This window comes from Pelobates fuscus, chromosome 1 (genome assembly GCF_036172605.1).
Source record: "Pelobates fuscus isolate aPelFus1 chromosome 1, aPelFus1.pri, whole genome shotgun sequence".
NCBI lineage: Eukaryota > Metazoa > Chordata > Amphibia > Anura > Pelobatidae > Pelobates > Pelobates fuscus.
In genome coordinates this window covers 2,195,562-2,213,035 of record NC_086317.1, presented here as the reverse complement: position 1 = coordinate 2,213,035, position 17,474 = coordinate 2,195,562, and the positions used below count along the sequence as shown (strand labels likewise).

General features: G+C 44.8%; 1 protein-coding gene across 2 annotated transcripts in view; it reads right to left on the bottom strand.

Annotated features, from left to right (window-relative positions):
- TRAPPC10 (trafficking protein particle complex subunit 10) overlaps nucleotides 1–17,474 on the bottom strand; it is an 85,811-nt gene that overhangs the window by 33,924 nt on the left and 34,413 nt on the right. For both annotated transcript variants that reach the window (XM_063445748.1, XM_063445755.1), the window contains exons 7-9: nucleotides 8,432–8,679; nucleotides 6,989–7,135; nucleotides 6,584–6,698 (exon numbers count right to left, since the gene is read on the bottom strand). In XM_063445748.1, coding sequence (XP_063301818.1) covers nucleotides 6,584–6,698; nucleotides 6,989–7,135; nucleotides 8,432–8,679 — 510 coding nt within the window. The remainder of the gene's footprint in view (nucleotides 1–6,583; nucleotides 6,699–6,988; nucleotides 7,136–8,431; nucleotides 8,680–17,474) is intronic.

Sequence of the window (17,474 nt, the reverse complement as noted above, 5' to 3'; positions counted from 1 at the left end):
TGCTGAAAAACCCCCACTCGACTTATACTCGAGTCACTGTCTGTATTATGGCAACTTACATTGCCAGAATACAGACCAGGACCGCCGGGCTCATTACAAGCCCGGCGGTCCTGTTGGGGGCTGGCAGGAAGTGTTTACTTACCTTTCCTGCAGCTCCTGTCAGCTCCCTTCTCTCTCCTCCGGTCCGGTCAGCTCCCCTGACAGCTCCACTGCAAGTCTCGCGAGAGCCGCGGGGTCAGAGCGTTGCCACGGGTTACCCCCTAACACCGCGACACTTACAGTAGGAGCTGACCAGAGGAGAGAGAAGGGAGCTGACAGGAGCTGCAAGAAAGGTAAGTAAACGCTTCCTGCCAGCCCCCTCCTACACAGTGCCCACCACTGGACCACCAGGGAATGAGAGCCTCCCTGACCAGGTATTAAGCAGGGAGGGGGGACAAAAAAAATAAATACAAATAAATACAAATTTAAATAATAATAAAATATTAATAATATTTTTAAAAATAAAATTAAAAATGAATAAAAATATTAATATAACAACAAAAAAAATATATTAAAATAATAATAATAATAAAATAAAAAAAAATGCCCACCCCCCCACCAAGGCTCTGCATCACATACACAAACACTGCATTAATACACACACACACTGTAAATAAATATTCAATTAATATAATTTTGGGGGGATATATTTTTATTTGGAATTTATTTATTTGTTACACAAAAACTGCACTTTCACTGATGGTTAATTATATCCAGGGACAAACACAGCCTCCATTAAGCACATGTTACCAGCAACCACCAAAAGACATAAAAATACATAACTCCTGTTATACTAAACAGAACCCCAACATTCATCTGATCTGAGCGCTCAACATATCCAAACAGCGTTTAGATGCCACAAACACAGTTCAAACGCCATGGGGTTTAAGTTTCGTATGGGCTGATGAGAGGGCCCATAATCCTGGGGCAGCCCAATAACCCACAGTATGCCCAAATACCGTGCATAAAGGGCCAAATCGCCCAGGGACCGTAGTCACAGGGTACGAGGCGGGCAAGCAGCCCCCTCCAAACCACAGTGGCGAAGTGGCTTTTGCTACATATCTTCCCATTCGGGGGTAGACTAACCAGGTACCTGACCTTCTGCCGGTCAGAACCTAGATTAGTCGGGCAGCCCACCCATAAAACAAAATTAGCAGAGTAGCCCACCCACAAAACAAATTTAGCAGTGTAGCCCCCCCCCCCCACAATAAAGAATTCACAGAATGGCCCACCCACGGTACATAGTTCACAGAGGGTCTAACCCACAAAACAAATTTAGCAGTGTAGCCCCCCCACAATAAAGAATTCACAGAATAGCCCCCCCACAATAAGTCATACTGGCCTGTAGGTCCCAAGTTGTGGGGTGAAACTGTGGCACCCTCGGCCTTGCTGGGCAAATGGCTGTGAGTACTTGGGGGCCCGATGTGCTCTGCTCCGGGGTCAGAGCTGGGGTAGTCTCAGGGTAAGGAAAAAAGGAAGGACAGAGGCCAGCGGCGCTCTGCCCAGTTGCCAGCTCTTCCGTTGGGGCAGCCTGTAGAAAGTCAGGCTCAGGGGAAGGAAACAAGGGAGGACAGAGGCCAGCGGGGGTCAGAGGCCAGCGGTCTGCTGGGGGGTCAGGGAACAAAGGAGTTGACTGGGGGAGGAAAAATATCACTTACCTCCCCCTGGTACTCCGGCTGCTGCTGGGGGGGGGAGGTCGATGCTCTCCACTTTCTGTAACTCCAGCTCTAGTTGGGGATTTGGGCCGGTTGCCCAGCATCCCTGTAGGGCCGGTGGAGAGATCTCGGTCCCATCTCCACCTGCCTGCAGGGGGTCCTCCCAGGACCAGTCTATGAGGTCCTCTACCTCGGGTACCTCTGGTTGCTGTTGGGGAGGGAGACCGGTTGTCTCTTCCTCCAATAACACATTCTGCCGCTGGGGAGTGAGACCGACTGTCTCCCCTCCCTGTAAAACATACTGCTGCTGGGGATCTGGGCCGGGTGCAATAAAGGGGGTGAATGTGAATCCTTCATTGAGGCCATTGGGGGATAAGGTGTTTAGTGTCTGGATCCAATAGCATTCTCGCCTTTTTAGGATCAGATCAAGATCTCCTCCTCTTTTCCCCTTTTCGACCCCTGCAAATTTAAAGCATCTAAATGTATCGCTATGGTGTGCTCTAGCATGTCTAGCCACAGGAGTGTCCCCGTCTTACCTTAGGGACACTAAAGATACTCTAAGTTGCATCACGTCAATCAAAGTACCACAGGGGGGCCATCCTATGTAGCCTCGACGTGGAGGCACTATACTCCTCGATACCTCATACGGGAGGTATACAGCACACAGGCTCGTTCCTTGAAACAAGAGGCCCTAGTCATTCATGTCATACCACCTTTGGCCATGACCTTCTAAAGTTCATTTTGACCCACAATTGTTTCCTGTTCAACAATAAATTCTACCACCAGGTGCAGGGGAATGCGATGGGGACGTCTTGTGCCCCCTCCTATGCGAACCTGCACCTGGGTTGGTGGGAACAACATGTCGTCTATTCAGAACGTTTAAAACATTACATGGCATTTGTCCAACTTTGGAAACGTTATATAGACGATATTTTGGTGATATGGACAGGTACTAAACAACTATTCATTGAATTCGTGGGTATTTTGAATCAAAATGACCTAAATTTACGTTTGACCATGGAAATTGGTACATCCTCTTTGAACTTTTTAGACTGCACTTTCACTATCACGGACCAACTCGAGATCCAGACCTCCCTATATCGCAAACCCACGTCAACCAATAACATGCTTAATTGGCGTAGTTACCATCCCAACCCTCTTAAGAGAGGCATTCCTGTGGGGCAGTACTTGCGACTGAAAAGGAATTGCTCCTCTATGGATGACTTTATAGAGAAGGCAGCCTTATTAAGAGCAAGATTTAAAGCTAAGGGTTACCCGAACAGATGTCTGAAACAGGCATATCAAAGGGCACTATTAAGCGAACGTGAGGTCCTTCTCGACAATAGTCCAAAACCATACCCCCCCAAAATTATCAGGTGTGTGGCAAACTTTGATGCAGGGTGGGACACAGCTAAAAAGATCCTGGCTAGATTCTGGCCATTACTCACACAAGACAGGCATTTGAAAGATGTGATCCCCCCACGTGTCTCAACAACGGCAAAAAGGGGTAAAAATCTCAAGGACATGTTGGTACCAAGTCATCTTTCAAAACGAAATGAAAATAAGCAATGTTGGCTCAATGTATATGGTACTTATCAGTGTGGACGCTGTGTAGCTTGTCGCTACATAGATAGATATTCTAAGTCCATAACTGACTCCTCTGGTACACATATAATTCCAATCAAACAATTTTTCAACTGCAATTCAATGGGTGTAGTCTACCTCCTAACTTGTAAATGTGGTAAAAAATACGTGGGGAAAACAATACGTCCCCTCAAAAGACGAATGATGGAACACATCCACTCAGTCTCATCCGACAGGGACACTCCTGTGGCTAGACATGCTAGAGCACACCATAGCGATACATTTAGATGCTTTAAATTTGCAGGGGTCGAAAAGGGGAAAAGAGGAGGTGATCTTGATCTGATCCTAAAAAGGCGAGAATGCTATTGGATCCAGACACTAAACACCTTATCCCCCAATGGCCTCAATGAAGGATTCACATTCACCCCCTTTAGTGCATCATGACAATCCTTCTTATGGTTATATATTTATTGTTTGTCACCTTATTTAATCTATATAATCATCATTACTACTATTTGATTATTATTTTGTGAATATGTCATTTTCATGAACTAACCAGCGGCCATTATACACTTCAGCCATGTAGAGTTTATCTTTGTCAAGCTTGTAGCACTATAATATTGCCCATATTCTATCTTCACTTCCCAAATAGGTTTTCAAGTGGTACCTAGGTCCCATTTGAAACAAGGTGGTAATATCTCTTTAAAAATGTGCAGCCACTGATCACTGAGTTATCCCTTTAATGCATGAGACGCTGCTCTGGGAATTATGGTGGCAATGCAGCAATGAGCAATATATTACCCAGGTGATTTCTACAGATTGATATCAATATTCTTGGGTATCTATGAGCATTGGGGATTGGGTTAACATAGCAATCAGTGCCCATGGCAACGCAATACACTTGCGGTCCTGATCGGCACTTGGCTCCGCCCCTATACCCTCCCCTCCTTTTGATTGGTGCACAAACACATGATTGATGGATCATGAACCAATCACAAACGACAACGTCATCGGGCTAAACGCCACCTCCACTCACCTCTTATTGGCTAAAACCTTGCCGCCGAACATACTTAACACGAGTCCGTGGATATTTCCACACTGATAGCCTTTGAGAAAGGCGCTCTTTATAGCGCCAAAACGCGTTAGGCAGATTATGACTTTTTAATTCCACAGCACTTTATTCACTTCACACGGTTTGGGGTGTGTTACTGAGGGAAGAGGAATTGTAGCCTGATTGGAGCGTTATGTAGGGAACTGATAGCTTACTTTTGTTAAACGGCATTTCTCCACTAAGGATGTATCCTATTACTACTAGACAGCATTTAGCTACTATGTAACATAGAGCTTACTATATCCTTTAGTGTAGCCATTTCAACTGTGACGAATATGTCTCTTTACCTTTAGCTAATACCTCCCTACTGAGGATTTATTCGATCTCAGTATACTGTGGGGGTTCTTTATGCTGTATAGGTTTTATGAGCGCCCTTTAGTGTAGCCACTGTTTGGTGTGCACCTATTTAGGCAATATACATATCGTCAATTTAAGCCTATCCCTTAGCTCCCTGAGCTACTTATTTATCCTCCCCCCCCCCCTTTTTTTGAGTGGGTTTATTATTTATTTGATTTTTCTTATTACCTTTGTTCCTTCTATACAGTTCATGGTCTTGTATACCGATTAAATATTTTTATTTTAAAGTGACAGACGATTCAGTTTCATATCTCACAAGTGTTCTTTAGACGTTCTGTCTTAGGTTTACACTTTCTCTCCTTCTCAGGAAGGTTACTCAAATTGTAATTAATAATATCACATAACTATGTAAAAAGATTACATTCATATACACGTATATATATATATATATATATATATATATATATATATATATATATATATATATATAAATAATCAAAATACAATTAGAATAAAATTATATATTGTGAAGCCACTACTTTGTTTATTTTGTTAAATTGGACCTTTCTTTTTTCGGTAGATAAAACTACCGAACACCTACCACCCCCTGGCTCATTAACTTCACAGGAAACCACAGAATTAAGTGCTCTCCCAGTGTGGCCACCGTTCGTATAGTCGAATGCCACGTGCAGGAGAAAACAGCGGCCATCTTGTTCACAAAAACAGGAGAGCACTATTTGGTAGTTTTGTTCCCACAAACTAGGGCAACAAATGCTACCTATGAGCCAGGGATACCGTTCGTGGATTTGTTCGGTTTACAGACTTTCCAAAATAGACCGACCGCACAACCTAAACTTATGGAACTATTTCTGGGCAGGAACCTCGTGTGCGGTCGGTCAAACTAAGACTTCCAGGAAACTCTTGAACCCCTGATCCGATCTGGGTGATTTATGAATATGTTGGTCACCCAGATCAGGGCTATCAGAGGACATAACTTTTGAGGGATTCCTAGGAAGTTTGGGGTACTTTCCGAGTTTTGTGAAAATGTTTGCTTTTTGGGTTTGGAGGTAATGGAGTTTAGCATAGTGCTTGACTCAATTATCTCCCAAGTACAGGGGAAAAGATTTATTACTGTTGTAGGAGTGTCCTGGATCGGAGAGCCAATGGAACAGTAGAATGTAACTTGTCACTGTCCCCTCTCAGGTCCAGTGGGGAATGCCTCTGGAATATGTCAATGGAAACCCTGTATGTTTGTAACCACATAAAAGCCAGGCGGTTAGCCTGAATAATGTTCCCCCACACAGGTTTAACACTATATAAACCTCTATAAAATGTGCATTATGTTACCAAGTTATGCCTTACTACAATGTTGTATATTACCACAGTGTGAGCCATGACACACGCATTTATAACCGTTATGCCTTTATATGCACTCAAAAATAAAGAATAAAAAAAAATGAGTCATGTTGTACCCTTCATCTAGTCTAGGCTGATGTTTGGGTAACTGTCTACTTGATGTGGAGAACCTGCTTGGATGCTGTATTTCGTCTGGAGCGTTATAACCAACACACGAACTGCGAGCTATAATCACTCAGGCTCCAGCAGTTTGTGAGGAAATAGACGTATGGGTATCTGCAATACCAGCGTTTGTAACATATCTATATAATTTAATTATTATTTTGATATAAAAAATGATTTGCTATATGTACAATTATTTTTATTTGCTTATATCACAATCACATGGGCCGAAAAAGGCAGATTTGCCCCTCCCCCCCTACAGCGGATCACAATGATATTCAAATTCCTGGCAGCTCAGGGGGTGAAAGCCATTACAGTGTTAATAGGGTAGGGGAGCAGAAGGGATACGGCTCAGATAATATGGGGAATAATCATTTACCCGTCTCTGGCCTCTCAGCGCCAAGTCCAGCTAGTATATCAACAGTGCGTTGGAGATCTTCAGAGCACGGGCCCTTCTCTGATACCAACCCACATAGAGAGCCCAGGGACTGGAGCTGCAAAACAGACAAGAATTGATTGAAAACAAAGGAGGTTCCAGGTTATCAGCAGGAAACCCTACTGCAGCACTACTCCCAACACAAATCCCGCAAAGTCAAAGTCGTCACATCAGACACTCCGCCGTGTCACATCAGACACTCCGCCGTGTCACATCAGACACTCCGCCGTGTCACATACTGAGAGGCAGTCGTACCAGACTATCCATCCACTCACTCAACACAAGAATAGTCATATAACGCCACAGACTTACGTGGGACACCAACACACAACACAGTACTCCATGTACCTTTTCAGTGGCATAGCTCCACAGCCCAACTGTGTGCGCAACATTGGCCTCAATTTGAGATCGTTCACAGCACCCCTCGATCCTCTGCAGAACCTCCAGGCAGCTCAGAAAAACCCAGCAGTCCAGGGCCCCAGGAGGGACAGACACCTAGAACAATGAAAGAGAAATAATACAAAACTTTCAGAGTCCAACCAACCATCAGGGCATCACAATACAGCACCATGAATGTCCATCCCTGCACACAAAGGCTTTCGTAAACATTGTTACCTGTAGCACTCCCTGGATCTATGCAGCCATCTGAGCTAAGCTTGGCTGTGTAGTACATTGGCCATCAGCTTTCGACTCTCAATACAGTAAAAGGAAAGACTGGACAGGTGCCCGGCGGATCCAAGTAACAAGTCAACGGTTAGCAAAGGGTTTGACTATTTACACTGTGGGAAGCCAGGGCATTCCGAACAATATAACCATTACAGTGCCTTAAAATTCCTTACTGAGACTTTCCAACATTTTATTTTCCTGCCATTGTTTCGCTTCCCATATTTGTTGCCTCCAATGTATTAATAGTCCACTTTTCCCACTGGTTCCAAAAGAGGAGCAAACAATGGAACAATGGATTAATCTTGCTCACTCGAGAAAAGGCAGGAAAGCAAGGAAGCAGGAGACACCAACACCTTACTCAGCCTCTCCAGGGGACCCCAGCCTCTCCAGGGGACACCAACCTCCCCAGGGGACACCTAACCGAGATACACACAGTGCCTGACGGAAGATCCGAGATACACACAGTGCCTGACGGAAGATCCGAGATACACACAGTGCCTGACGGAAGATCCGAGATACACACAGTGCCTGACGGAAGATCCGAGATACACACAGTGCCTGACGGAAGATCCGAGATACACACAGTGCCTGACGGAAGATCCGAGATACACACAGTGCCTGACGGAAGATCCGAGATACACACAGTGCCTGACGGAAGATCCGAGATACACACAGTGCCTGACGGAAGATCCGAGATACACACAGTGCCTGACGGAAGATCCGAGATACACACAGTGCCTGACGGAAGATCCGAGATACACACAGTGCCTGACGGAAGATCCGAGATACACACAGTGCCTGACGGAAGATCCGAGATACACACAGTGCCTGACGGAAGATCCGAGATACACACAGTGCCTGACGGAAGATCCGAGATACACACAGTGCCTGACGGAAGATCCGAGATACACACAGTGCCTGACGGAAGATCCGAGATACACACAGTGCCTGACGGAAGATCCGAGATACACACAGTGCCTGACGGAAGATCCGAGATACACACCGTGCCCGCCGGAAGATCCGAGATACACACAGTGTCTGACTGATGATCTAAGATACACACACAGTGTCGTGGCTAAAGAAAGACCGGCCATGAGCACAGCAAGCACAGTTCTAAGCTCTCACCTCCAGCAGTCGAAGCTCCTGTACACAGTTATGGAGAAGCTCCAGGGCCCGGTGAGACACCTCCCAGGGACGCTGGAGGAAAAGCAGCAGGGTGCACTGGCGGGAGAACAGGTAACTGCGGAGCTCCAGCAGGTTTGCACGCCGTTTCTGAATCATATCCCTTTTCTCCATGTCAATGGGCTTTCGAAGAGCAAGTCCGTCCCAACTTTGGACAGGCTGGCAGAATGAGCTCAACCAATTCGCACCATCTAAAGAGCAGATAGGGATCATTGCTAGATTGACAGATGCATCCCTGCAAAGTTATGCCTACCCCATCACTACCTCGTCATCCCAAACCCTCTAACTGATACAGGCAGATGTATAAGGAATGATAATGGTAGAAATTTATAGGCAATGGATTATGGTTGGTATGTGTCTCTTAAATCGACCCCAACATCACGATGATGTATATCAGACCAACTGCCTACATACCTCCCCTCACCATCCCATCCCCCCATACCTCTATACCTGCCTTGTCATCCACTCTCCATGGGAACTCCTATAAACCATATTTTATTTCATCCCCCTTTATCAAACATGATTCAATTACATACTAAATCCCAACCGGCCATCACCTAGCTCCAATCCTGGGAGCCCTCACATATGATTAAATTACATACTAAATCCCAACCAGCCATCAGCTAGCTCCAATCCTGGGAGCCCTTACATATGATTAAATTACATACTAAATCCCAACCGGCCATCACCTAGCTCCAATCCTGGGAGCCCTCACATATGATTAAATTACATACTAAATCCCAACCAGCCATCAGCTAGCTCCAATCCTGGGAGCCCTTACATGATTAAATTACATACTAAATCCCAACCGGCCATCAGCTAGCTCCAATCCTGGGAGTCCTCACATATGATTAAATTACATACTAAATCCCAACCGGCCATCACCTAGCTCCAATCCTGGGAGCCCTCACATATGATTAAATTACATACTAAATCCCAACCAGCCATCAGCTAGCTCCAATCCTGGGAGCCCTTACATATGATTAAATTACATACTAAATCCCAACCGGCCATCACCTAGCTCCAATCCTGGGAGCCCTCACATATGATTAAATTACATACTAAATCCCAACCAGCCATCAGCTAGCTCCAATCCTGGGAGCCCTTACATATGATTAAATTACATACTAAATCCCAACCGGCCATCACCTAGCTCCAATCCTGGGAGCCCTCACATATGATTAAATTACATACTAAATCCCAACCAGCCATCAGCTAGCTCCAATCCTGGGAGCCCTTACATGATTAAATTACATACTAAATCCCAACCGGCCATCAGCTAGCTCCAATCCTGGGAGCCCTCACATATGATTAAATTACATACTAAATCCCAACCAGCCATCAGCTAGCTCCAATCCTGGGAGCCCTTACATGATTAAATTACATACTAAATCCCAACCGGCCATCAGCTAGCTCCAATCCTGGGAGTCCTCACATATGATTAAATTACATACTAAATCCCAACCGGCCATCACCTAGCTCCAATCCTGGGAGCCCTCACATATGATTAAATTACATACTAAATCCCAACCAGCCATCAGCTAGCTCCAATCCTGGGAGCCCTTACATGATTAAATTACATACTAAATCCCAACCGGCCATCACCTAGCTCCAATCCTGGGAGTCCTCACATATGATTAAATTACATACTAAATCCCAACCGGCCATCACCTAGCTCCAATCCTGGGAGCCCTCACATATGATTAAATTACATACTAAATCCCAACCAGCCATCAGCTAGCTCCAATCCTGGGAGTCCTCACATATGATTAAATTACATACTAAATCCCAACCAGCCATCACATAGCTCCAATCCTGGGAGCCCTCACAATACTAAATCCCAACCAGCCATCACCTAGCTCCAATCCTGGGAGCCCTCACATATGATTAAATTACATACTAAATCCCAACCGGCCATCAGCTAGCTCCAATCCTGGGAGCCCTCACATATGATTAAATTACATACTAAATCCCAACCGGCCATCAGCTAGCTCCAATCCTGGGAGTCCTCACATATGATTAAATTACATACTAAATCCCAACCGGCCATCACCTAGCTCCAATCCTGGGAGCCCTCACATATGATTAAATTACATACTAAATCCCAACCAGCCATCACCTAGCTCCAATCCTGGGAGCCCTCACATATGATTAAATTACATACTAAATCCCAACCAGCCATCACCTAGCTCCAATCCTGGGAGCCCTCACATATGATTAAATTACATACTAAATCCCAACCAGCCATCACCTAGCTCCAATCCTGGGAGCCCTCACATATGATTAAATTACATACTAAATCCCAACCGGCCATCAGCTAGCTCCAATCCTGGGAGCCCTCACATATGATTAAATTACATACTAAATCCCAACCAGCCATCAGCTAGCTCCAATCCTGGGAGCCCTTACATATGATTAAATTACATACTAAATCCAACCGGCCATCAGCTAGCTCCAATCCTGGGAGTCCTCACATATGATTAAATTACATACTAAATCCCAACCGGCCATCAGCTAGCTCCAATCCTGGGAGTCCTCACATATGATTAAATTACATACTAAATCCCAACCGGCCATCACCTAGCTCCAATCCTGGGAGCCCTCACATATGATTAAATTACATACTAAATCCCAACCGGCCATCACCTAGCTCCAATCCTGGGAGCCCTCACATATGATTAAATTACACACTAAATCCCAACCAGCCATCACCTAGCTCCAATCCTGGGAGTCCTCACATATGATTAAATTACATACTAAATCCCAACCGGCCATCACCTAGCTCCAATCCTGGGAGCCCTCACATATGATTAAATTACATACTAAATCCCAACCGGCCATCAGCTAGCTCCAATCCTGGGAGCCCTCACATATGATTAAATTACATACTAAATCCCAACCAGCCATCACCTAGCTCCAATCCTGGGAGCCCTCACATATGATTAAATTACATACTAAATCCCAACCGGCCATCAGCTAGCTCCAATCCTGGGAGTCCTCACATATGATTAAATTACATACTAAATCCCAACCAGCCATCAGCTAGCTCCAATCCTGGGAGCCCTTACATATGATTAAATTACATACTAAATCCCAAACGGCCATCAGCTAGCTCCAATCCTGGGAGTCCTCACATATGATTAAATTACATACTAAATCCCAACCGGCCATCAGCTAGCTCCAATCCTGGGAGTCCTCACATATGATTAAATTACATACTAAATCCCAACCGGCCATCACCTAGCTCCAATCCTGGGAGCCCTCACATATGATTAAATTACATACTAAATCCCAACCGGCCATCACCTAGCTCCAATCCTGGGAGCCCTCACATATGATTAAATTACATACTAAATCCCAACCGGCCATCAGCTAGCTCCAATCCTGGGAGCCCTCACATATGATTAAATTACATACTAAATCCCAACCGGCCATCAGCTAGCTCCAATCCTGGGAGTCCTCACATATGATTAAATTACATACTAAATCCCAACCAGCCATCAGCTAGCTCCAATCCTGGGAGACCTCACATATGATTAAATTACATACTAAATCCCAACCGGCCATCACCTAGCTCCAATCCTGGGAGCCCTCACATATGATTAAATTACATACTAAATCCCAACCGGCCATCAGCTAGCTCCAATCCTGGGAGTCCTCACATATGATTAAATTACATACTAAATCCCAACCGGCCATCAGCTAGCTCCAATCCTGGGAGTCCTCACATATGATTAAATTACATACTAAATCCCAACCGGCCATCACCTAGCTCCAATCCTGGGAGTCCTCACATATGATTAAATTACATACTAAATCCCAACCAGCCATCAGCTAGCTCCAATCCTGGGAGCCCTCACATATGATTAAATTACATACTAAATCCCAACCGGCCATCACCTAGCTCCAATCCTGGGAGCCCTCACATATGATTAAATTACATACTAAATCCCAACCGGCCATCACCTAGCTCCAACCCTGGGAGTCCTCACATATGATTAAATTACATACTAAATCCCAACCAGCCATCACCTAGCTCCAATCCTGGGAGTCCTCACATATGATTAAATTACATACTAAATCCCAACCGGCCATCACCTAGCTCCAATCCTGGGAGTGCTCACATATGATTAAATTACATACTAAATCCCAACCGGCCATCAGCTAGCTCCAATCCTGGGAGCCCTCACATATGATTAAATTACATACTAAATCCCAACCGGCCATCACCTAGCTCCAATCCTGGGAGTCCTCACATATGATTAAATTACATACTAAATCCCAACCAGCCATCAGCTAGCTCCAATCCTGGGAGACCTCACATGTGATTAAATTACATACTAAATCCCAACCGGCCATCACCTAGCTCCAATCCTGGGAGCCCTCACATATGATTAAATTACATACTAAATCCCAACCAGCCATCAGCTAGCTCCAATCCTGGGAGTCCTCACATATGATTAAATTACATACTAAATCCCAACCAGCCATCAGCTAGCTCCAATCCTGGGAGTCCTCACATATGATTAAATTACATACTAAATCCCAACCGGCCATCACCTAGCTCCAATCCTGGGAGCCCTCACATATGATTAAATTACATACTAAATCCCAACCGGCCATCAGCTAGCTCCAATCCTGGGAGTCCTCACATATGATTAAATTACATACTAAATCCCAACCGGCCATCAGCTAGCTCCAATCCTGGGAGTCCTCACATATGATTAAATTACATACTAAATCCCAACCGGCCATCACCTAGCTCCAATCCTGGGAGTCCTCACATATGATTAAATTACATACTAAATCCCAACCAGCCATCAGCTAGCTCCAATCCTGGGAGCCCTCACATATGATTAAATTACATACTAAATCCCAACCGGCCATCACCTAGCTCCAATCCTGGGAGCCCTCACATATGATTAAATTACATACTAAATCCCAACCGGCCATCACCTAGCTCCAACCCTGGGAGTCCTCACATATGATTAAATTACATACTAAATCCCAACCAGCCATCATCACCTAGCTCCAATCCTGGGAGTCCTCACATATGATTAAATTACATACTAAATCCCAACCAGCCATCATCACCTAGCTCCAATCCTGGGAGCCCTCACATATGATTAAATTACATACTAAATCCCAAGTGGCCATCAGCTAGCTCCAATCCTGGGAGTCCTCACATATGATTAAATTACATACTAAATCCCAACCAGCCATCACCTAGCTCCAATCCTGGGAGCCCTCACATATGATTAAATTACATACTAAATCCCAACCGGCCATCACCTAGCTCCAATCCTGGGAGCCCTCACATATGATTAAATTACATACTAAATCCCAACCAGCCATCAGCTAGCTCCAATCCTGGGAGCCCTTACATGATTAAATTACATACTAAATCCCAACCGGCCATCACCTAGCTCCAATCCTGGGAGTCCTCACATATGATTAAATTACATACTAAATCCCAACCGGCCATCACCTAGCTCCAATCCTGGGAGCCCTCACATATGATTAAATTACATACTAAATCCCAACCAGCCATCAGCTAGCTCCAATCCTGGGAGTCCTCACATATGATTAAATTACATACTAAATCCCAACCAGCCATCACCTAGCTCCAATCCTGGGAGCCCTCACAATACTAAATCCCAACCAGCCATCACCTAGCTCCAATCCTGGGAGCCCTCACATATGATTAAATTACATACTAAATCCCAACCGGCCATCAGCTAGCTCCAATCCTGGGAGCCCTCACATATGATTAAATTACATACTAAATCCCAACCGGCCATCAGCTAGCTCCAATCCTGGGAGTCCTCACATATGATTAAATTACATACTAAATCCCAACCGGCCATCACCTAGCTCCAATCCTGGGAGCCCTCACATATGATTAAATTACATACTAAATCCCAACCAGCCATCACCTAGCTCCAATCCTGGGAGCCCTCACATATGATTAAATTACATACTAAATCCCAACCAGCCATCACCTAGCTCCAATCCTGGGAGCCCTCACATATGATTAAATTACATACTAAATCCCAACCAGCCATCACCTAGCTCCAATCCTGGGAGCCCTCACATATGATTAAATTACATACTAAATCCCAACCGGCCATCAGCTAGCTCCAATCCTGGGAGCCCTCACATATGATTAAATTACATACTAAATCCCAACCAGCCATCAGCTAGCTCCAATCCTGGGAGCCCTTACATATGATTAAATTACATACTAAATCCAACCGGCCATCAGCTAGCTCCAATCCTGGGAGTCCTCACATATGATTAAATTACATACTAAATCCCAACCGGCCATCAGCTAGCTCCAATCCTGGGAGTCCTCACATATGATTAAATTACATACTAAATCCCAACCGGCCATCACCTAGCTCCAATCCTGGGAGCCCTCACATATGATTAAATTACATACTAAATCCCAACCGGCCATCACCTAGCTCCAATCCTGGGAGCCCTCACATATGATTAAATTACACACTAAATCCCAACCAGCCATCACCTAGCTCCAATCCTGGGAGTCCTCACATATGATTAAATTACATACTAAATCCCAACCGGCCATCACCTAGCTCCAATCCTGGGAGCCCTCACATATGATTAAATTACATACTAAATCCCAACCGGCCATCAGCTAGCTCCAATCCTGGGAGCCCTCACATATGATTAAATTACATACTAAATCCCAACCAGCCATCACCTAGCTCCAATCCTGGGAGCCCTCACATATGATTAAATTACATACTAAATCCCAACCGGCCATCAGCTAGCTCCAATCCTGGGAGTCCTCACACATGATTAAATTACATACTAAATCCCAACCAGCCATCAGCTAGCTCCAATCCTGGGAGCCCTTACATATGATTAAATTACATACTAAATCCCAAACGGCCATCAGCTAGCTCCAATCCTGGGAGTCCTCACATATGATTAAATTACATACTAAATCCCAACCGCCCATCAGCTAGCTCCAATCCTGGGAGTCCTCACATATGATTAAATTACATACTAAATCCCAACCGGCCATCACCTAGCTCCAATCCTGGGAGCCCTCACATATGATTAAATTACATACTAAATCCCAACCGGCCATCACCTAGCTCCAATCCTGGGAGCCCTCACATATGATTAAATTACATACTAAATCCCAACCGGCCATCACCTAGCTCCAATCCTGGGAGCCCTCACATATGATTAAATTACACACTAAATCCCAACCAGCCATCACCTAGCTCCAATCCTGGGAGTCCTCACATATGATTAAATTACATACTAAATCCCAACCGGCCATCACCTAGCTCCAATCCTGGGAGCCCTCACATATGATTAAATTACATACTAAATCCCAACCGGCCATCACCTAGCTCCAATCCTGGGAGTCCTCACATATGATTAAATTACATACTAAATCCCAACCGGCCATCACCTAGCTCCAATCCTGGGAGTCCTCACATATGATTAAATTACATACTAAATCCCAACCGGCCATCACCTAGCTCCAATCCTGGGAGTGCTCACATATGATTAAATTACATACTAAATCCCAACCGGCCATCAGCTAGCTCCAATCCTGGGAGCCCTCACATATGATTAAATTACATACTAAATCCCAACCGGCCATCAGCTAGCTCCAATCCTGGGAGTCCTCACATATGATTAAATTACATACTAAATCCCAACCAGCCATCAGCTAGCTCCAATCCTGGGAGACCTCACATATGATTAAATTACATACTAAATCCCAACCGGCCATCACCTAGCTCCAATCCTGGGAGCCCTCACATATGATTAAATTACATACTAAATCCCAACCGGCCATCAGCTAGCTCCAATCCTGGGAGTCCTCACATATGATTAAATTACATACTAAATCCCAACCGGCCATCAGCTAGCTCCAATCCTGGGAGTCCTCACATATGATTAAATTACATACTAAATCCCAACCGGCCATCACCTAGCTCCAATCCTGGGAGTCCTCACATATGATTAAATTACATACTAAATCCCAACCAGCCATCAGCTAGCTCCAATCCTGGGAGCCCTCACATATGATTAAATTACATACTAAATCCCAACCGGCCATCACCTAGCTCCAATCCTGGGAGCCCTCACATATGATTAAATTACATACTAAATCCCAACCGGCCATCACCTAGCTCCAACCCTGGGAGTCCTCACATATGATTAAATTACATACTAAATCCCAACCAGCCATCACCTAGCTCCAATCCTGGGAGTCCTCACATATGATTAAATTACATACTAAATCCCAACCGGCCATCAGCTAGCTCCAATCCTGGGAGCCCTCACATATGATTAAATTACATACTAAATCCCAACCGGCCATCACCTAGCTCCAATCCTGGGAGTCCTCACATATGATTAAATTACATACTAAATCCCAACCAGCCATCAGCTAGCTCCAATCCTGGGAGACCTCACATGTGATTAAATTACATACTAAATCCCAACCGGCCATCACCTAGCTCCAATCCTGGGAGCCCTCACATATGATTAAATTACATACTAAATCCCAACCAGCCATCAGCTAGCTCCAATCCTGGGAGTCCTCACATATGATTAAATTACATACTAAATCCCAACCAGCCATCAGCTAGCTCCAATCCTGGGAGTCCTCACATATGATTAAATTACATACTAAATCCCAACCGGCCATCACCTAGCTCCAATCCTGGGAGCCCTCACATATGATTAAATTACATACTAAATCCCAACCGGCCATCAGCTAGCTCCAATCCTGGGAGTCCTCACATATGATTAAATTACATACTAAATCCCAACCAGCCATCAGCTAGCTCCAATCCTGGGAGACCTCACATGTGATTAAATTACATACTAAATCCCAACCGGCCATCACCTAGCTCCAATCCTGGGAGCCCTCACATATGATTAAATTACATACTAAATCCCAACCGGCCATCACCTAGCTCCAACCCTG